At 32.4% G+C, this 22,434-nt stretch overlaps 3 protein-coding genes and 1 non-coding gene across 6 annotated transcripts; 2 read left to right on the top strand and 2 right to left on the bottom strand.

The window, feature by feature from the left end:
* The first annotated feature begins 5,963 nt into the window (after positions 1-5,963).
* LOC100792294 (rop guanine nucleotide exchange factor 7) lies at positions 5,964-10,449 on the top strand. 3 transcript variants are annotated; one of them, XM_041011676.1, is made up of 8 exons: positions 5,964-6,149; positions 6,239-6,695; positions 7,054-7,170; positions 7,297-7,451; positions 8,457-8,531; positions 8,615-8,905; positions 9,007-9,363; positions 9,756-10,449. In XM_041011676.1, exons 2-8 carry the CDS (start codon positions 6,359-6,361, stop codon positions 10,263-10,265), a joined length of 1,842 nt encoding a protein of 613 aa, XP_040867610.1. In that variant the 5' UTR covers positions 5,964-6,149; positions 6,239-6,358; the 3' UTR covers positions 10,266-10,449. The 3 variants fall into 3 exon arrangements, with proteins under 3 accessions (XP_040867610.1, XP_040867609.1, XP_014626705.1); XM_041011675.1 differs by having other exon boundaries at positions 5,964-6,166; XM_014771219.3 differs by having other exon boundaries at positions 5,964-6,695.
* A 207-nt stretch (positions 10,450-10,656) lies between these two features.
* On the bottom strand, positions 10,657-10,728 carry TRNAP-AGG (transfer RNA proline (anticodon AGG)). The gene has a single exon. It is a non-coding gene; the product is annotated as a tRNA-Pro (tRNA).
* Positions 10,729-12,621: 1,893 nt separating this feature from the next.
* Positions 12,622-14,097, top strand: LOC100305635 (uncharacterized). Its single transcript, NM_001251374.2, has 2 exons — positions 12,622-13,032; positions 13,848-14,097. The coding sequence occupies exons 1-2, from the start codon at positions 12,687-12,689 to the stop codon at positions 13,862-13,864; spliced, it is 363 nt and encodes a 120-aa protein (NP_001238303.1). The 5' UTR covers positions 12,622-12,686; the 3' UTR covers positions 13,865-14,097.
* Positions 14,098-16,232: 2,135 nt separating this feature from the next.
* On the bottom strand, positions 16,233-19,836 carry LOC100791771 (uncharacterized). Its single transcript, XM_006602552.4, has 6 exons — positions 19,439-19,836; positions 19,050-19,122; positions 17,879-18,054; positions 17,461-17,512; positions 17,289-17,337; positions 16,233-16,612 (listed from the first exon to the last, which is right to left on the bottom strand). The coding sequence occupies exons 1-5, from the start codon at positions 19,559-19,561 to the stop codon at positions 17,321-17,323; spliced, it is 441 nt and encodes a 146-aa protein (XP_006602615.1). The 5' UTR covers positions 19,562-19,836; the 3' UTR covers positions 16,233-16,612; positions 17,289-17,320.
* Positions 19,837-22,434: the final 2,598 nt, after the last annotated feature.

Raw genomic sequence — 22,434 nt, 5'->3', positions numbered from 1 at the left:
AAAGATGGGTTTAATGTGCATTTAACTTGTCAACTACCTAATTCTCCTGATTTAAATACACTAGATTTGGGTTTTTTTTTAGCGTAATTCAATCGTTGCAGCAAAAGGAAGTGTCTATGACAGTCAATGACCTTATTGAGGCTATGCAAAAATCTTATGAAGCATTTTCTAGCAAAGGTCGAATTTTTTTTTCCTAACTATTCAGTCATGTATGATTGATATCATGAAAAAAAGATCAAATAATTATAAAATCCCTCATTCAAAGAAAGATGCAATGTTTGCTAAAGGTGAACTACCTAAAATGTGATTGACAATTAGTTCATGAAGTTGAAGAATACTTAAACAACATTGAATAAGGTATGAAACTTATTACTATATAAATTTATATTTAAATTACAAAACATATTGGTTAATTAAAGAATTTTGACGTTTGTAAAAATTTATATGCAGGTTAACAACTTTGACTATGTGGACTATTCAAAGGCAATCAACTAGCACTAAAAGGATGCTAGCAAGTAAATTGGCATGGGACCTAAATACTATTGTACCATGCACTTGCATGTTATTGTACCCTTCAAGTGATTTTGTCTTTTTTCAAACCAAAGGACTTTTGCATATAACTAACTGCTAGTTTATTTACTTTTAGAAATTATCCTTTGTAAAAGTTCCTTTAGCCATATGATGCATTCTAAGAGTATTATAATATTACTATTACATAATGTCATATAATTTTTACTAAAGCTAAAACAATCACCATACAAAAAAATTATCGTCACAAATAAAAATGATTTTTTTCTCGTGCATTTTTAGCACCAATTTTCAAATTACAACTAATAATATAACAACCCTAAGTAAATCTTCATCATCTCGTTAAATCCTTTCTTTATTCAATTCTTCACTCTCAAATCCTAAGTCCATTCCTTCTGCTAGCAATTTATTCAAAACTAATACACATTCTTCAACACCATCAACATGCACTTTGTTGAGGTCAAAATGATTTTCGGTCTCATTGACAGATGCTTCACCTCCAATCCCGACCCCAATTGATAACTCAGTTTCTGTTGTTGTGACCTCCTCTTTGTGGGCAGAAATAACTTTGAATTCATGAGAGAATAAGTTGTCTTGAATGTGGTCACCTTTCTCTTCCTTATCCATTGAATCTTCAACAATAAGAAGTGACAAATCTTCAAACTCTAGTTTAGCATCATTTTTAATCAAATCTTGAACCATGCACTCGTTGTCAATGGCAAGATCAAATGAGGGTCCATCAAACTATTCATATGATATTCTCATTTTTTTGGGATTTAAACAAAGGAAGAAATGTGTTAATGAAAAAATATAACCTGTAACTTTTATATATGAAAGAGAAAAGTTATTAGTACTACACATTATGATTAATTAGAAGGAAGTTACTGGTAAAAAAAATTGGAACTAAGGGATTCATTTTGAAAGATTTTTGGGAATTTAATATAGAATAATAAATGATTCATCGCAAATAAAATTTTATTAAATGAAAAATATAATAAAAATATTATGATAAAAGTTAGTTAATATTTATTTATATTTAATTTTTTTTTTGATGCTTATGTTTAAGTCCGGAAGAAGTAAATCTTTTATATTGATCCCTTATATTAAAATCTTAGACTATTAGTTGTGATGTATGAGAATGCGGATTACCATGAGAAGGATCTAGAAAAATACTAAGAAACCTTCCCCTATCAAGAGGATTCTTAGTACACAAACGTGGAAAGTGATGATGTAAGAGATTACGTGAGACATGTATAAAGAGGCAAATGCACGGTTTTTTCCCTATCAAGAAGAAACCCACGGATGAATGTGCTCGCATATTTTGTTTCCTTCATATTTTTTAATTAATATGCTAAGAATATTTATAAATTATCAACCTGATTTCTTAAACTGAACCAACCTAACTTTTATTGGGTTAGTTGATAAATTTTCATATCCAAATCAAATTGACCTAATTTATTTTAATTGATTAAAATTTTTTCTCTTCCAATAAAATCAACCTTTCTATTACTTTTATTTATCATGTTATTATTAACTTTATCGATCATTAACTTTTATTAGAAAACTTAACTTATCATTTTTGATAGAAATTCTCTTTCTAATCATATTTTTTATTTATTTATAAAGCTTAAATTTGAAAATCTTGCTTAAAATATTTGTTTTCAAATTCACTCAAATCAAAATAACATGGTAACTATGTACACTTCCGGTGCCAATTGAATATAAATTTTATTTATTTGTTTCTTTAGTTTTGTTCTCTGAGTTTTTTTTTGTAGAGAAACATAAAATTAATAAAACCTTGTTAATTAGTGTTTTTAGGTATTGATTAAGGAACTAAAAGAGAAAAATATTTATTGAATAAATAAAAGAGAAACTTAAAAAAGATCATGAACAATATAATATTTGATCTTCCAATAAAAATATTTTTACTTCTAACTTCTTAACCTGTACCCTAATAATTAAAAACCACTTTGTTTATTTACTTCGATCTTGCTAATCTATTTACTCGGTCTTTCATATGCATCCACTATTAATTGATAATGCCTTTACAGAAGTTGGTCTTTGCTTCTTGCACCCTCAAAATTTTTAATATCTTCAACTTACCCTTCTCCCCTCTTTCCTCTCCCCTTGCTCACCCTATTCTTCTCTCTATCTTCCTTTCCCTGTCTTCCACTCTATCACACCTCTCCTTCCTTATTTCACCGCCACAATCTCCTCCACCTCCATCGCTCCAACCACGTTAACTCAAAGCACTGACAACCAATAATGTACACCACATTGGATAATCTGTAAGTTACACATTTTTTATCTTCCAAATTTGGGATTCTAGAGTTATGGTTTGATAATTCTGGAATAGATTGGTATTCCAAAAATGTGTACTAGATTGCTCAATTTGAAAGTATGAAACCAAAATTCCGGAATCCATAAGCTAAAAAACAATGTTTCAGATTGAGTAATCCATAATACAAGTGTATTCTAGATTACTCTTTTTAGAATTAAGAAACCATAGTTCCAAAATCTGAAATTCAAAAGCTAAAAAAAATGTTCTAGACTTGTATTCTGGATTACTCATTTCAAAATTATGAAATCATAATTCCAGAATCTAGAAGCTAAAAAACAATGTCTTGGATTGGATTGAGTAATTTGGAATACATTTGTATTCTAAATTACCCAGTCCAGAACATTGTCTTTTAGCCCATAATTATGCATGATTTCATAATTCTGAATTTATATTTTTTGATAATTAATTGTCTGGCATTTCTAGACAAAGGAGGAAATACCCATTCCAGTGTCGGTGCTGGTGGTTGCTTGGAATGGAGGCGACATCAATCATTGCTTGGTGTGTGAAATATATAAGGGTGTTTTTGTCCTTTCCAGTTATTTTAATTTTCATGTGGGGTGCAGGAAGCAATTTCCCAAGAAGCTTTACGGTTCTAGATGAGTGGCCCTGGAATTTCCCATCCTATATAGTCCGATGGACCTGAACAGCCTTGGGCCTTTTAGGGCTCAACAACAAAACATCTGCAAAACCCACTAAGTTCATTATTGGTAATATTGTATTAATAAAGTTGTCCAGATTTTGGATATTGTTGGTCAATTTCTGAGCGTTTCGTTCATCACTTTTTCTTTCATATTCAAATTTCAAAAGACTAGAAGAAGTCATTTCGTCTTTAATTGTTCATGCTTTTCACACCATTGTGCCTATGCCCTTACCACCTTCCACATTGAATAGAACCAAAAGTTAGAAGAGGCAAGAAATGAGCACCCTCTTCTCTTAACCCTTCATTCAAAACTTGAATTGAAGCTGGTTCAAATCAAAAGAAGGAATAAGCTAAATACATGGCTTTGAGAACTTGTAAGTAAAGAAGAAAAACCAAAAAGGGAAAAGCGAGAAAGTAAATAAGGCTAGCTTTAATGCAAACTCAAAATTCTTGAGGCTTAAGTTTTGTGGTTCCCTCTCAAGGTTTTCAAACGTTTAGTCCACATCAACATAGTTGCTACTTGCTAGCCGTTGGAGGGATCTCTTTCTTTTTCACTTGGCAAATTCTGTTGGAACAACCGCTATCATGAATAAATGAGAAAATTATGTATGTTAGTTTTGTTACTAGGAAAAGCCTTGAAAGGAACGTAAGAAATATGTAATTGAATGATATTATTATTGTTATTATTATCATGATTTGAAATTTGAAGTGCTTTGATTTGATCAGATCTTAACTGCAACTAACTTAATAAACTGATGTCTTTTTCACTCGGATTTATAAGTGTTTTTTCTTAATTCTGTTTGTGCCCTTTCGGGTGTTGCACGATTTGATTGTTTTTTCTTTTAATATTGTTTAGAAACAAAGTATTGGTCATATTGACCATGGAGTTCTTCTCTTTACAATGACGTCAATTTCACTGTCTAATAGTGGCCATTTGTGCCGTAACGTCAATGACATCTAGAGAAGAAAAACGAAAAAAAAAGACCTCCACCTAGAGAAGAAACATACTGGGAGATAGAGGAAGAAAAATACAAAATAATAGTATAGCTATATCTTGATTCTTGAAATTACCAAGCTAACTCAACACCCCTATAGCTATATCAATGCACCCTCTTGGCAGTTTGGTAATATTCCTTATGGAACTCCAAAATTATTAGAACATTTCTAAGGGTATATTACTTTTGCTAAATGACTTTCTAATCCTTGGGTTTCCCCAGGTCATGTGAGGCACTTGGAGACAAACTTCCCTATGCATTGCTAACATTTAACACTGCCTTCCAAGAGCCAAACAATTTCAAATTGTTCTCCTTTTAAATTAGCTGTGCTTGAAGAGAATCCAATTTTTCTTAGCCCTTTATGACCGTAACTAGTGTCAAAAAGTATGATTTCAGGACACAATTTGTTGAGTGACTTTATTGATCGACGAAGGAGTACATGTTGGAGCGTAGGCAATGCAAAGAGCAAAGTGAAGACATTACTCTAATATGCAATAGTAGTTACTAGTAATTTTAAAATCAGTATGACTAATTAACTGGGCTGGAATACTAAATTTTAGTTTTTCTCTTTGGGGTGTAGTAGTAGTTAACGAGTTATTATGAACAAAATAAAGCATAAATTTGGTAGACATTATAGCCAGATCCGTCGCTTACACGACTTCCCATGACACTTCTTTATTATATTTTTGAAAACATTGACATTTATTAATTCCCTTTTGATTTGGATACTTTAGTAAAAGCGTACTAACAAACATTGACCAGTAAACTAAAACTAAACCTTATTATGGCCTGTTTAAACATTTGTGACTGACAATTTAGTCCTTGTATTACAACATAGATTTCACATTATTCCCTCTGTTATCAGAAATGAAGACTCCAAAAATAATTTGAATAGTTCCAAATCCGAACCATACACCTAGTTTAAAGTTTAAACCTGGAATCGAGGTGAGATGGAAAGATTTTCAAGCACTAACTTATGTACATAATACATATAGCAGCTCCAATATTATTATTATTATTATTTTCTGTTGGAGATTATACATCTACAAATGAAGACCAAAATAGTTGAATTAGCCTCAAAATCAATGATAGTTGAGTTAAACCATTCAAGTTCTAAGATTTTCTCCATCTTATTTCTTTTGATATTTTAACTTTTTGGTTTTCAAAATAATTGATGTATTATTATTACTGTTATTCAGTTAGCTGTAGCTCAGAAACATGTCACATCGGTAGACAGACGCAAAGGAATTTTACTGTTGGGTAACTCGTATTAATGGTGCATGCTTGAAGACAGTAAGGTGCAATATTACTCAATTTTTCTATTCGAAAAGAAAATTTTAACCTATAAATTATATTATTTCTACTTTTCAACATTATAACAAAACTATGAAATGAGATCAACAAGTTTTTTTGTCTCGTACTTCACATAATGTTTTTGGGACAAAACCCGAGTTACCCTTGAAATATAAGTAAACAATCAGAGGTAGCCCAGAATTTGTGCTCCCTCTCTCTCTCTCTCCCTCTCCTCACGACCAGACATAAAACATGGTTTTTAAGTTAACAACGTATGGATAGTACTTTCACCCAACAAGAAGTGAGAGAACAAACCAAACATCAACATCAGAAGAAGCATTGTGCCCCTTTGGTGAGGCTCAGTAGAAGGTCCACTAATCCTAACCCATTTTCCTTTCTGGTGTTCTGGGTGTCTAAATCTCTTACAAGTTTGTGTTTCAGAGTTCAGCTCTCACAAAAAGGGTTTTGCTTGAGGAGGATTCAATACCATCATGGCATGGTGATTAACACCTCTGTCCTCTATGCTTCTTCTTCTTAGAAGGGAAAGCTGCTGCTGCTGTAATGGAGGGTTTGAGTTTGGCTGAGAATAGTACTGAGGCTGTTGAAGAGAGTAATAAAGGAAGTGAAAATGGTGCCAAGAGAGAAACTTTTGCTGATTTGATTGAAGAAAAGGGTCGTGAGAGCAGTTTCAGCTCTGAGTTTTTGTCATCTGAGACCACTCATGAGGAGCATAGTAGGAGTAGCACCGAGGACTCTTCTTCATCTCCTTCTGTGGGGTGGCCGGTTCAGGAAATTGCTGCATCTGATTGTGCTAGTCCTCATGGAAGTGAAGATGGTGAGAAGAAGCACTTGGTGTTGGAGAATAAGGAGTTTGAGAAACGAGTTTCAGCCTCACCAGGTATTCAAGGAGTGTTTTATGCACACAATCTACTTATTTCTGTAAAATGTGTTTTTAGGTCCCTCCAGATTTGGTTAAAATTGATTTTAGTTTTTACATTTTGAAAACAATTGTTTTGGTGGTATTTTTGAAACATGATGGACTTTGTCTTTGACCTTATATTTCGTTTTGACTACTAGAGATGAAATTCAGTACATTTCTGAAAATACAAGAATTTGTTTCTAAAATGTTGGAGAAACCAATTTCGACCAAATGTTGAGGGACATAAAATACATTTTATCTTTTTAAATTTTTACTATCTATGATCCTCTCTGATGATATCAGTATGATGAGATTTGATTTTCATTCTCACTTGTAGAGATTGAGATGATGAAGGAGAGGTTTGCAAAATTGTTACTTGGAGAAGATATGTCAGGTTGTGGAAATGGGGTCGCTACAGCCTTGGCTATCTCAAATGCCATAACCAATCTATGTGGTATGCAAAATGCACACTTGAAGCAGTTACTGTGTTTTTATTTTTTATTAATTGGTGTGGTGAATTTTATTCATTTGCTATTCTTGACTTTGATTGTTGTTGTTCATTTCTTTGCTGAATTTGCAGCTACCCTCTTTGGCCAACTTTGGAGATTAGAGCCCCTGCGTTCAGAGAAGAAAGCAATGTGGCGACGAGAGATAGAGTGGTTTCTTTCTGTTAGTGATCATATAGTTGAATTGACACCTAATTGGCAGACCTTTCCAGATGGAAGCAAGCTTGAGGTACAATTGTGCAAATAATTTTAATATGCACTTATGTTTGATTTATTTTTTGGTTACAAAAAATAACTCTTATTTGGCATTTGAAAGCCAAGAGACGCAGAAAAATATCCCCTTTCCTTTCCCAAAAGGTTTATGAATGACTGGATGTCTGGTCATCGATATAATTGAAATTGTGCTGTCACCTGTACGTAAATCATAAACTGTAATTGAATGTGAAAGCTTCATATTAAGTTATGCCAGTAGGTTTTAAATACAATGCAAAATGACTCTGTGTGGCATGTAAATTGAAGTTGGATGAAAGCAATGCAAAATTATGTGACTTGGTTAAGTGAGTTACTTGATCTAGATAAATTTCAAAAGATACATGTGCTTGAAATGTGTACTGTAGGTTAGTCATGTTAGTACATTGGATCAGGATGCCACAAGACCGTATCCTTAAAATCACCTTGTGCAGTCTAGTCTTAGTTTATTTCATTAGCTGCATATTTTACTTCATTTGTACAAAGTATCCTCATAGTTTATTTCTGCATTAATTTATTTCTACATTAATTTATTTCATGTGACTTGGTCAAGTTACTTGATCTAGATCAATTTTAAAAGATACTTGTGCATAAATTTGTTGAATGTATGCGAAAGGTTAGTTAACACAGTATCCTCATGCCTCAAAGTCGCCTTGCTTAGTCTAGTTTTAGTTTATTTGAATTAAATGTATATATTAACTCATTTCTATGTCTCAGAAGAATGGACTGTACTATAGAAATTTACTTGATTGGTTCATATGCTATAAACAGATCTTTGGATTGCACTTAACTTTGATCCTTTATTTGACTGTGTATTTCATATCATCATTGAAAGTAACGGATTTTTGTGTGATGTGGCCGAAAATCTGCTTTTTTTCTTTCCTCCATGCTTTTTGCTTCATTTTTTAGGTTAGCATTGCTTCAGGAAAGGGGGATGGACAAATAGTTTGTTGATGGTTAACATTGTTTTTGAAATGTGAATCAGGTCATGACTTGCCGTCCACGTTCAGATCTTTATGTCAATCTTCCAGCTCTGCGAAAATTAGATAACATGCTTCTTGTAAGTTTTACAACATTGAATAATGTACATCACTACTTCAGTTTCAAGAATTTGTCCATTCTAAATCTTTTGTCTTTTCACAGGAAATTCTAGATAGTTTTGTTGACACAGAGTTCTGGTATATAGACCAAGGGGTTCTAGCTCCAGATGCTGATGGTCCATCCTCTTTTCGACAAGCACTTCAGAGACAAGAGGAGAAATGGTGGCTTCCTGTACCACGAGTGCCTCCATGTGGCCTCAACGAAAACTCAAGGAAGCAGTTGCAACACAAGTGCGATTGCACAAACCAAATATTAAAAGCAGCAATGGCCATTAATAGCATTACTTTAGAGGAAATGGACATTCCTGAGTCCTATTTGGAATCTCTTCCAAAGGTATGATATGAATGAACAATGATCCCAATCTATTCAAAATCTTATAGCCTGAAGAGAGCAAATGGCGTAATGGTCTAATTCCTAATCCAACTTTCTTGCAGAATGCTAGAGTAAGCTTGGGGGATGTTATTTATCGTTACATCACATCAGATCATTTTTCTCCCGAGTGCTTGCTAGCTTGCCTTGATTTATCTTCTGAGCATCAAGCTATAGAGATTGCGAACCGAGCCGAGGCTTCCATGTATATTTGGCGCAAAAGGACCAACTCCAAGCCTGCTAGTATCAGTGCCAGGTCTAGTTCAAGAACATCATGGGAAATGGTCAAGGATCTGATGGTTGATGCAGACAAAAGGGATTTGTTTGCTGAGAGAGCAGAAAGCCTTTTGCTTTCCTTAAAGCAGCGTTTTCCTGGTCTCCCTCAAACAGCCTTGGATATGAGCAAAATCCAATACAACAAGGTTTGCATTCATTATTATTAGGTTAAAACACCATTTTAGTCCTTGAAAGTGTAAAGCACATTAGTCTCTAGAACTAAGGAAATTCATAACAAGTCTTTAAGATGTTAAAAAAGTTGTTAAACTTAACTAAATATTATCATCTTAATCATTAAACATATATTAATAGTATCACTTAAATCACCTGACTTTTTGAATATTGGACTAAAGTGATTGACAGATTGCACTTTCAATTACTTTTTTTTTTTTTTTAACTTCGACTAATATACAACACTATACACTTTCAAGGACAGGAATGGTGTTTTACCTTTATTTTTATTTTTGAGCCATAAAGTCCATTGTTTCTTGAATGTCTTAGACCTTGATCTTAGTCCTTCAAATTTTATGTTGTCTAGGATGTTGGCAAAGCCATCCTGGAGAGCTACTCTCGAGTTCTAGAGAGTTTGGCATTTAACCTGGTAGCGCGAATTGATGATGTGCTCTATGTAGACGACTTGACCAAAAATTCAGATAAAATCTCATCTCTCTCAAAAGTTGGTGTTGTTACTCACAAGAGTATATCAGTTCCACACTCAGTGCCTGTCCCAGGCACTCCATACAAATCGGCTTTCGGCACGCCAACCCTTTCTCCAGCACATGGGATTAGTAGTCCTGCCAAGGGTGGGAAGTCCCCGCTCATCAATTACAGCAACCTTCCCCAAAGAGGGTCAGGGGTCAAGAAGTCTTTGACTGATTTTCTTAGCATTGATCCAAAAGGGAAGGACAGTGACACTTCAATTGAGAAACAAGATTCAGAATCAAATGTACTTGATGAAGTGACAACATGTGAAACAGATGTCGAGTCCAGTGCCTGCACAGAAGGTGCTGCCAGTCCAAGTATCTTGGACTGGAAATGGCATGTGTGAGGCTATTCATCTTTTATAGCCGAGGCATTTCTCAACTGGCCTTTTTTATTTTCACATCTTTGAGTTTTTGTATCATTGTATGTATATGAAATATGTAGAAGGTTCATAGTTAAGAGTGGATAGTGCTTTTTGTTATTTACTTATGGTAGTAATGTAATGCCTCTAAGAGAGGTATTCTATATTATGTTCATTCCCACTAACTCAGCTTCACTAAACCACTTTGAACTTCGAAGGATACAAAAAGAATAAAAGATACGAAGTTGTAGTTGAACTACCTTTTCAGGTTAGAAAATTTGTGAGAAATAAAGAAAAACTTCAAATGCCAACGGAAAGTGGGAATCATAGTGCTTGCATTCATGCGGTGATTTAATAAGTAATCAACGGAAAAAGTGGGGCATTCCGAGAATTGAACTCGGGACCTCTCGCACCCTAAGCGAGAATCATACCACTAGACCAAATGCCCTTTGTTATTTGGGATGCCAGAGATATATTTTTATATTATAGCTTCAAATTGTCTCTATAAGAAAGTCCTAGCCGGTGCTCTTTTAAGAATATTTTATTGAACATTTACAAAATTTCTAGCTTAGGCATGGAGTCGAGTGGATGTATCATTTTAACCCAAAATGAGCCAACTTGATGGTATGAGGATTTGTTGAGTATCAAATAAAAAATCCTAGGATATCTTTTGATTAAAAAAAAAATTCTAGTCGGTGCTCTTTTAAGAATATTTTATGAACATATACAAGTAGGAGTTTTCTAAAAGATCACTTTCATTTAAAAAACATAAAATAAAATTATTAATTGACGTTATTCATTTAATTCATAATTTTAAAGTTACAAATTCATTCGCACCGCGAATGTCAAAATTGCGGACAGGATGCAATTACAGCTGTAGTTGCAAAAGACCTACCTATTATGAAAGCACCATACATACATTTGCTTCATGCATCTATACTGAAAATGTATCCAGAAAATATTTCACTGAAGTGCACCTATGAAGGATTTATATATATATATATATATATATATATATATATATATATATATATATATATATATATATATATATATATATATATATATAGGGGCAATTCCCCCACAAGCAATTTTTTTACTTGAAAAAACTTTAATGAAAAACAATTTGCCTCCCAAAAAAATAGTGTTGCCCTACTAAACAAATGAAGGCAAGTGGAGATTGCATATGAAATTATGTATTTTGTAAAAAAAAAAAACAAAATATTTTGGATTATTTTTTTGCTCTCACTAAACAAATTTTTTAATTCGTCACTGTGTATATATACATATATATAGATATAGAAGTCTCTATAAGAGAGAAATGTAAAAGCCCTGTTTCTTATAATGAAGTAGAAATGGATATTGCCTTCTTTAAATTAAGAAGGAAACGAAATTGCATATTATTTCTGTTTGTAGACAATATAGGTAATGATTTATAATTTTTATATTAGCTTTATTAATATGGAAAAAGTATGTTCTTGATTTTAATTTACGGAGTTACATCTTATATGTTTTGTTATACTTAATGAACTTTATACTTATCTAAACTTATGTTATGCACGTATTATATTCGATATAATTAAAAAATGATATCACTATATTATATACTTATCGGATTTCATATTCTTACCATATTTATGCATCCATCATAGCCTTCCAAACGGCAATACTATGATCAAAATTGTTTTTTTGAAATGTAATTCAAATTCAAGAAGATCTAATTTAGTTAATTAAGCATATATATGAGTTATTGTAAACACTTTATGTTTCATTCATGCAAAAAGAAAATCATCATTCGCATTAAACATTTGCGTAATATTTGTGCTTATTCTCAGTGAGTCACATTTGTATCAAGATGCATGATAGTTTGAATGTATTTTATAGTACTTTTAAGCTATAAATAAGGTGAGTATTTTGATTTGTTATGTTACTCCACAGAGTGTAGTGTAACTAGCGTTAGCTATTGTGTTGACGGCCGGTGGTAGTTGGCATATAAAGTTGGTCACAACACAAGTTTTTAAAATGTTTATTGGTGCTGCACTTGATTGAGGAGATGAGGTGGCATCACAACATTGCTGTCTTAATTTACACACTGTGGATAATGCTACATTTGGAAGTAAGAAAAACAAAAAGAATTGTGTTGGCAAAGACACACCTACCTTGATTGGACAAATAAGTGGAGCAAAATTGTGTTTACACCTGCTTTATGTTCCTAAGTGGTGCAATAATAAAACTCACCCTTTGTCCTAGTGCAAGCTCCATTAATCAGAGGGTGACAAGGCCAAGCACTTTTTTGGAGCATGTTAGGCTATAAAACCCCATGAGAGCCAAAGGGGTTATTGCATTGTGAAATCAACAGAGAAACATTTCACTAATAGAGAGACATAAGCATAATATTGAGAAATAATGGAGGGTTGTACTTATTGTGTGAAGTTGCTATGCCTTGTTGGGTTTGTGGTGCTTGTGAGTACTATTGCAGGGGTGGAGAGTGCTGGTGAATGTGGGAAATCTACCACCCCAGATAATGAGGCTTATAAGCTTGCACCATGTGCCTCAGCAGCACAAGATGAGAATGCTAGTGTTTCTCAGAGTTGCTGTGCTCAGGTGAAGAAAATTGGGCAGAACCCAAGCTGCCTCTGTGCAGTTCTGCTCTCCAACACAGCCAAAATGGCTGGTGTCAACCCTCAAGTTGCTGTCACCATCCCCAAGCGTTGCAACCTGGCTAATCGCCCTGTTGGTTACAAGTGTGGACGTAAGTTTGATTACGTACCCCTTCTTTATATATAAGGGAGTTACTTAAGTAACACTACTACTTTGCTAAAACAAGACTATTAAATGAACATAATTAAAAGTGTATATTCTAATCAATAATTACACATACTCTATAACTTCTATAGTGTATCTTCTCTCACTTTAGAAGTGTTATATCTATCAATGAGGTGTCGTTATGACCCCGCTTTAGCGGGAACAATAAATACAAAGGTAATAAGAAATGAAGTATGCTTGGTAGAATAGAAAAATATGAGAGGAAATAAACCATAACAAGTTTATGAATGATTTTGGCTTATCATGGTTCAAAAGTAGAAAAATGCTATGGTTTTCTTTCTATTTATTTTTTATTTTTTTTAAACCAAACAATGTTATTTTAACTCTTTTATTTATTTTTTACCCATCATATTTCTCACCTATTTTTTCTTCTTATTATCAAACACACCCTAAAAGAGATTGAATGGAGCCAAATTATTTAGTGAAGATAAATATATAATTACATCAAATAACAAATAATATATTAAAAGAATAATGCTAGTCACACAACAATTTTTCCAATAAGGAGAGAAACAGAAAGAGAACAGAGAAAAATATAGAATAAGATGGAGGATATAGAGAGACAGAAAATATAATGAACATTTTATGAATAAAAACATCACCGGTATTAAACAGGGTTTCAAATAATTTATTGTTAATATTCCTCTTCATTTATTTGCCAGATGTGTTTTGTTTTTTGTTTTTTTTTTTGTTTTATCTTGCAATATGCTAATTCTCATATAAAATGGTACTTTTTTGCAGCTTACACTCTGCCTTGAAAGAGTTGAGGTTGTTGCTGAAAACAAAGATGACAGGGCGTAAGTGCACTATGGCTGTTGGCTACTACAAACTGTGACTACATGTTTGTTGTATCGTCTTGTAACTTTCTAGTGAATAAGAGCTAGCTGCTCACTAGTGTACCCTATAATAAAACATGTACTTTCGGTGTTTCATGTGCCTACTCAAACATTTAACTGTTTTAAGTTTTAACAAAATCTTTTGATCATCGTTACCCAATTAAGTTTGTTATAATATTTAATATTATCTATTAATGACTTATTAATTCTAAATAAACAAAAAAAAATCTTTTGATGATTTGACTGAGAAGAATCTAATACTAAGAGAGTTAAAATCCCAACTTTTTAGGTCAAACACGGGTGATACACTGAAAAAGTTTAATAGCATATAGTACATAAAAATGGAATCTATTTTCCCCCCTAATCATTTTCTTGGAATGGAAGAATATTAAAAGGAGAGTTTGGGCTTATTTCTCAACGATGAGTTTGGGCTTATTCTATATTGAAATTACAATGACACTGACACAGTAAAATGTTAGTTATATACATTATGAGTTATTTTATCCAACAAGTTTAGCACAAGTGATTAAATAAGATGCCTAAATTATAAATTTTAGATGTCTTTTTATTTTTATTTTTATGAATAAAAAATAATAAATTATTATTAAATTTAATTGTGGTACTTTGGTATCCTATCAAGAATTAAATATGGTAACATTTTGAAGAGGGTAGAAGGAAAAAGAATCTTCTAAACGACCAGAGACAGTGACCGCTAGAGGTCATGTTCCAACATCGATGGATAAGGATGGACGATGAATTTATGTTTTGGACAGAATACATTAACTGAGACTCAATAATATTATTTTGGAACCGAATTGTTACTCTACATAAATATGCGTGCTAGGTGGTGGACCATGCCCCCACCTTAGGGGTGTTTTAACTTGTAGCAGTGCGTGGCATTTTCTTGCCTTCCATGGAGTACAAAGATGGTTCATGAACCAATAATTAACTATGGCTTTCGATTCTTTTCATGAGTACTTTATTATTCCCAGTACTGCAATATCTACTACCCATCAATGTGCAGCAACAATGACTTTAGATTAAGAATCTATCACGGTGGCATAAACTGAAGAATGTATACATTAGCATGACTTAATCACGTGAAAAAAGGAAATGCAAATGACATAGTTCTTCGATAGGTGGGATGATTTGGTCAGTGTGAATTTTCAAGTTAAAAATTTTAAAAACCATTTCGGGTGCGTATTTTTTGGTAATATGTTATTGTTGCAAATTATCTGTTAGAGAACCTCTGATCATTTTTATTAAAATCTTTCCTCTTAACCTTGTTTTTTTATTCACAGGACTCATTTCAAAATTTCTAGTTCAGTTTCACTTCAACTAACCACTTGTTAGTTATTCACTTGTTAGTTATTTGAAGTTTGAAGTGCGTATAACAATTAACTAGTGTGATACTTGTCTTTCATGCACAATGAATATGGACCTTTAGATGTAGTAATTAAACAAATACATGAAAAAGTTAATGGGCTAAAATGCACTGACTATTTATTTCACGTCTCAGTCCATAGTAAACCGGATTCGGTCCAATTAGATTGTTCACACACTCACGTAATCAACAAATTGAATCCGTTGAACAAAGATCAAACAACTAAAATCTCATAAAAGTTTAAAGTCTGATTTACCCAAACGAGTTGTTCAATCTTTAATTTGATCTGACTGTTCTAATATGCTGACTGTGCATACGTGAAAATTCCAAACTACAACAAGTCTTTAACACTTCCTTTTTCAGGTTTGGCTCTTTTAAAGTAGGAAATGAGGAAATCCACTTTACAGAATGAAATGTACACACAATGATTTGTTAAAAATAAAAATAAAAATAAAAACTTGTGATAAAATAAAATACATATACATATATATAAGAATTAGCAAAATCTAAAATTAATTAGAATCTCAACTATTAATTTTTTAATTAATGATTATTATTCTCAGACTTCACTTTAGTAGAACCAATTCCTCCCTTACAGTCACTGATGAAGTGTCACATATCTGCCCTCTTACTTTCTATATATTCCCTCCATCATGAAATATGACATTTTTGGAAGGGTGGAAAAGAGGGAGTAAAAAAATTGATGTAAAAATATCAGCCTGCCAAAATATACTGCCAGCAAGCACAAAAAACCATGCTAAGCTTCTTGGTCAGAAAAAGAAGATAAAATCAAAACCAAAAATAAACTTGTAGTTGTAAGCAGTAAAGGGTACTTCACTCATAAAGTAAACTAGTACTACAGTTCAGCCACATCACTCATAAGTGCAAGCTGATGATACATGTGCATAGTCATAAATGATCATTTCTCACTAATCACATCTGAAATACTAAGTAGAGGGGAAACCAGTAAAAGAGGGTTTCTCCCATATAAGTAAAAGTAAAAACTTGAGAGTCTCAGCCACATAATAATAGAGTAGCTGATGATGCATATAATTCCTATACCATACCATACCATACCATACAACTCTTACATTACCACTGATTCGAATACTATACTCTTTACAGGTAAATGAAAAGAAATGCGTATGACTAACTATAGGTTCATATTGTGATTCTGTTGTTTGGATGGAGAAAGCAACTAGCCATCCACAACGTTCTCACTATTCATAACTTGTTGTCCATGCAACAAAAGATGGACTATACTGTTAAACTATCCTCCTATTTACCTGCACAAATGCATGCAACTGATTAATAACAAATTATAAAATCAAAAGATGTAACATGGAAAACAGGAAACATGATTAGCAGTGCAGAAACATGGTCAAATGTATATGGAATTAAATGTACATGTTCAAAATGGATAAGGTCCTTGTAACCCCTCTCCTTTTGACTTTTTTCCTTATGATTTCTATGTTATGCAATTGTTGAAGAGGGTAGGCTGCCTATTTACATATCTTCACTCAAGTTTTCCTAAAATTCATGATTATAAAAAAACTGACAAATTTAGGAGAATTAACACAATTTAATTTATAAATCTACACACTATGCCTAAATCACAATGGAACATTAACAATTTACTGGATTTGCATGAAATATACTCCACCCTAAATATATTACTGAATCACACAATTAGTGTATTTCATGACACTTATCACCTATGGAGGTAATTGTCTCCTTCCCTTTATTCTCTCTCCCCTGAATTGGAGGGTAGGATGAGGTAATTCCATGTTGGTTCTTCTAGTTTCTGATTTGGCCTAACCCTCTTCATAATCCTTTTTTTCATTTTCCAAAGGCTTCTTAGATTTCAAATAAACTATACCTAAGAGGTAAAAGTTGAAGGGAAGGAATATTAATCAGATATCTAGAGTACCATTTGGCTAAGGCTATAAGAAACTTGTATACCTTAAGGAGCATATCCTTTGGCAAGTGTGATCTTAATAATAGGGACCCCCTGTGGATAGACAGTTGCACAAGACAGAAAGTGAATGAGAAACTTGTGACAGAAGACTAGACCAGTAGAAACCAATTGCAAAATTTACACTACAAATCTCTTAGATAGGTATATATGTCTTACCTTGCCACAGGTTACTTCCTAAATCATCTTCAACCCCATCTTTCTTGTACAGCTAAATAAAAAAATCATGTTAGGTGTTGCTAGTAGTATGAAAAAGTATCAACCAAATAAAATACAATAAACCCAAATAACAACTAATCATTCTTGTATATATATATATATGAATTTGTCTTGAATTCTATACAGGGCTCAGTTTAACATGATCATCCAGCTTTAAAGAAATTTGGTCTCCGCAAATTTCTATCGAGTAACTCATCTTTCCAATGAAAAAATATTTACATTTGATTTGAAATAGCAAAGCTTACAGTATAAATCAGCCCAATGAATGCTTTCAATCACACACATCTACTATGGTCTTTTGGTAGTATGGTTTTGAAATAACTAAAGTATAACTATAAAGAATAATAAATGTAATCACCAAAGAGTTGTATCCTGAATCTTGTGTACTCTTAGGACAAGAATATATGTCCTGGCCACCATAATGGATTGATGAGCTAAGTTGACATGGTTGAAGTCTTTGTTCCTGATATATAGAACTCATATCCTTTTGTGCTGTGTTCTGAGTTTCACCATGATTTCCCATGCTGATGTAATCTGTATTAATAGAAAAGAAAAATTGAAAAGCAATACTATTTGTTTCTCAACAGACTGATTGTTAGCAATCCTACCAATTAGGAGCACACTAGCAGACCGAGAGGACCCTCAAGAGGTCCATACACCTCATTGACTACGTTTAGTCCCAGCTCAGTAAAAGGACAAGGCAACAGAATATTCTCACTGCCTTATCAACCAATTCTGTCATAACAACCCATCCACTAATTCTGTTATTCCTTTATTTTTCAGTGTTATTGCAGCTGGCCAATGTTTGGCAACAGCACTTCCTTTGCTTGTAATCTTCTATAAATATCGTTCAGGCAATGGAATAAAACAGAATTGTTATCCTCATCATTCCTTTACTTCTTGGAATTAGCTTAGTAGTCTAACAATGATCTAAAGCTATTGAAGAATTAAATTATTGAACACATATCCATTAAATATCATTTCATCTGTATAGGGCTTTGCAAGTATCTTAACTAATAACTAGTTAAATTTTATTTTAAAAAAAATTATTGACAAGAATTCTTAATATAACTGACCCTCAGGACTCTGCAATGTATAGTAATTCGGGGAATTATATCAAGGACACACTAAGGCTGCAATATGCATATAACTGAGACATAATAAAGGAAACGTCTGAACAAAGTATTTTCTTTTTGTGTTACAATGGTTGCACCGATATTTGAACCTATGAACTCATGCATGCTACTTCAAAACCCCCACCACTAGACGAAGCTAGTGGTTCACAAGGGCAGTATATAATAGAACATAACTGAGACATAATCTTACATTTTTAATCATTGCCAAAAATTTATAGAAACGTAACAAAACTTGAAAGTTGTAAGCAAGGTTTTAAAAAAGGTCTGCAACCGCGATTTTGACGGCAACATCAAGATTTGTTGCAATATTGAGGAACGCGACAAAATCACAAATGCAACTGCAATTTAAAACTTTGCGTGTAAGAAGAGTGTCTAAAAACAGAGTACACTAACCAAATTTGTAGTTCCACCCCTCACTGGAACTTTTTCCACTCACTTCGGAGCACAGAGAACCTCTCCCTAACACCTGAATCATCACAACCAAGAAAAACCTCAGAGCTGTTTCAACATACGTCCATATGCAATGATGATGATGAAACGGCAATATGACGAAGATGCTCACTGTTTGTTTCTTTTGTACATAAATTAAACTCGCTGAAAAGCTGAAATTGGATTTGCTAAATGACACATGAAGCATTAAATCACAGACCATTAGCAGCAGAACAACAAAGCCAGTAAAAATACAAAACAGAAACTTTCATGTAAAACATGAAATGCACATAACAAACACAGAGATTAAACTGAATTGAACTATGAAAAATCAAACCAAACAAACATCACACCTTAGGCGGTGGAGGAAACATAGATTCAAAAATCCCAGAAGCAGAAGATTTCTGGAACTGGTTAGACCCAAAGAGCTCAGAAGTGAAAGAAGAAGAAGAACCCATTTTTTTCCTTCCTTCCATTTTTCTACTACCACCACACCCTTTAACAATCTCTGCCTCAACCCTTCAAACAAGCTGAAATTTTTACCAACCCCACAAAGAAACACCAAATACCGCCTAAGAACAACAACCTTAATAAGAGTAAAGAAAAAAAATAAAATAAAGGAACCCAATTGAGGTTTTTCTCTTTTCCTAGGAAACAAACAGAGCAAACAGAACAGAGCAAGGGAAGATAGGGACACGTGAAACGATGGTTGCTAAAGAAACGCGGAGAGAGATAAAAATGTTGTAAATGAAACGGTTGCTCTACCCATTTATTTATAATTGGAAAATTAAGGAGTAGGTGAAAATTTTCATACAAAAAATTTAATTTTTTTGAATTTGTTTATTTTCTCTTGTTAGAAATTCAGAGAAAACAGAGCAGAGTGTCACTCTCTTTGTTTGATCATCTTCTATACCCTGTGTCCCACGTGGACAGGTTAAACAGTCTAGTGCCATGTAGATAGGTTAGACAGATTAGTGCCACGTGGACTATAGCAACCCTACCCTTTTGTCTAATGCATTGAGGGACGTTTGGTTTTGAACCCATGTTCAAGTCTGGGTCAATCAATTTATGAGTATTGATAATGATTTGTTTAAATGTTAAATTATTTAAATATCACCTTAGCAGATTAAGAATCAATTTAAAATATTAAGTTATATGTTTTTTATTGTAAAATATTAAGTTATATCTAAAAATAATGTACTAATACATAATTTGGAAAATTAGTTTTGTTTAAAATAACGTACTAGATATTGCAGGTCCATTTGGTTTATGTTTAGTGAAAATAATTTTATATATGTTTTCATCTTGTAACTCATTTTCTTGTTTAGAAAGACAAAAAAATAAATTATTTTCTTTTCTAAAAGATTTAATTAAAATCATAATAAAAAAATACATGATTTAACCTTAAAAATTAATAAATAAATTAATGTAAGTAATTCAATAGTTTGTCAAATTAAGTTATTTCCAATAAAATCATCATAAAGAGGACATAATTAAACAGAGAAGCTTCTATATTGAATTAAATTTTTACTTTTATGGTTGAAATAAAAAGTTTTACTAACACTAGTATAAAGTCATGGCCACCTAAATCCGGAGGCAAATTTCCCCATTTAGTCTCCTTTTGCAAACTTATTCCCCAAATGGGGCCGTTTTGAAAGAATTTCTGGCATGGTGCTGTTTCGTACGTGGTTTGCATGGATTTTGCATGCAAAACGCAACCTTCATTGGCGACTTCGTGGGCACAGGACACGTGGACGGCAACCCGCTGCTGCGGCTGGCGATTTCAGGTTGAGGAGCGTCCCGCCGGTGAAGCTGGCGATTTCGAGCCTGTGCTGAAATCGCAGCTTTGACTGGCGATTTCCAAGGCTACGAACGTAGGGTGCAGAGGCACAGAAGCCACAGAAGCCATTTCCGAGGCTCTGAACTTGCAGGGAGTCGCCAACAGCACCGGCGACTTGGTGTTTCCCGAAACCGCCAATGGGAACTGCGGTTTGCTTTGCTTAAATCCCCCCTTTCCCCCGTAGACCATCACGCGAAAAAAAAAAGGCAGGAAGAACGTGAGTGTTAGAGGATCAGCAGAAAAGAAAAAGGAAGAACGTGGGTGTTTTTTACTTTTGGGGTGTTAGAGCATTCAGCTAAAAAGAAAAAAGAAGTTAGAGGAAGCTGGTTCTTAAGTTTCAGAAGCTTTCTCCTAAAATAAATTCAGTTATAGTAAGTTTGTTTAATTAAAATTTTATTTTATTTATATTCTGATTATAATTAGTAATGTATGTTATTAGTTTTGTATCTTAAGTTAGTTTTAGTTAGAAATAGTTTTGTGCAATAAATTTATTTTTAGTTTTAAATAATATTAGGTTTAGTTAAATATATTTATTTTATTTGTATTTTGATTATAATTAATAATGTATGTTATTAGTTTCCTATTTTAAGTTAGTTTTAGTTAGAAATAGTTTTGTTCCATAAATTTATTTTTAGTTTTAAATAATATTAGGTTTAGTTAAATATATTTATTTTATTTGTATTTTGATTATAATTAATAATGTATGTTATTAGTTTCCTATTTTAAGTTAGTTTTAGTTAGAAATGATAAATTATGTTTAGTTTGATAATTATAGTTTTGTACAATAGATTTATTTTTAGTTTTAAATAATATTAGGTTTACGTTTAGGTTTAGTTAAATATATTTAAATTTTGTATGCTAATTTAGGTTTAGTTTGATATAAATTTTTTATGTTAGATTACGTTACATTAGTCGTATGTTTAGTTTAGTTTTAGTGAAATATATTTAAATTTTGTATGGTAATTTAGTGATACATTATATAAATTTTTGATGATAGATTATGTTAGATTAGTTTTGTATGATAGATTAGTTTTCTATATGAGATTTATATGATATTAGGTTTAGTTTTAATTTTGTATATATATTATGTTAATTTTTTTTGGTAAATATATATATTACGTTATATATTAGATTACATTAAATATATATATTATGTGAAGTTATAGTTAGTTAGTTTTTGTAGGTAAATATATATATTACGTTATATATTTATATTTAGTTAGTTTTATTTTGAAATGGTAATCTATGTTATTTATTTAAATTTATGTTTACTTAGTTTTAATTAAAAATGATAAATGATGTTATTTTAAAAAAAAATTGTGTTAGTTAGTTTTAGTTTGAAATGCTAAATTAGGTTTAATTTGTTAATTTAAATTATTTAGTGTAGGTTTAGTTTTAATTACATATATTTAAATTTGCTATGCTAGGTTAGTTATATAATTTTGTATATATATTATATAAATTTATGGCTATATATATATATGATGTTATTTTTTTAAAAAAAAAATT

Source organism: Glycine max, chromosome 18 (assembly GCF_000004515.6).
Source record: "Glycine max cultivar Williams 82 chromosome 18, Glycine_max_v4.0, whole genome shotgun sequence".
NCBI lineage: Eukaryota > Viridiplantae > Streptophyta > Magnoliopsida > Fabales > Fabaceae > Glycine > Glycine max.
The sequence above is the reverse complement of the archived record's forward strand: the minus strand, read 5'-3'. Positions and strand labels throughout refer to the sequence as shown.

Coding starts and splice junctions, on each gene's coding strand:
- LOC100305635 (NM_001251374.2), top strand. CDS start 12,687: ATGGAGGGTTGTACTTATTGTGTGAAGTTGCTATGCCTTGTTGGGTTT.
- LOC100791771 (XM_006602552.4), bottom strand. CDS start 19,561: ATGGAAGGAAGGAAAAAAATGGGTTCTTCTTCTTCTTTCACTTCTGAG. Junction 19,123..19,438: donor TGTTTCCTCCACCGCCTAAG/GTGTGATGTTTG, acceptor GTGATGATTCAG/GTGTTAGGGAGAGGTTCTCT. Junction 18,055..19,049: donor GGGGTGGAACTACAAATTTG/GTTAGTGTACTC, acceptor CTATTAATACAG/ATTACATCAGCATGGGAAAT.
- LOC100792294 (XM_041011676.1), top strand. CDS start 6,359: ATGGAGGGTTTGAGTTTGGCTGAGAATAGTACTGAGGCTGTTGAAGAG. Junction 7,171..7,296: donor TGCCATAACCAATCTATGTG/GTATGCAAAATG, acceptor CTGAATTTGCAG/CTACCCTCTTTGGCCAACTT. Junction 8,906..9,006: donor ATTTGGAATCTCTTCCAAAG/GTATGATATGAA, acceptor ACTTTCTTGCAG/AATGCTAGAGTAAGCTTGGG.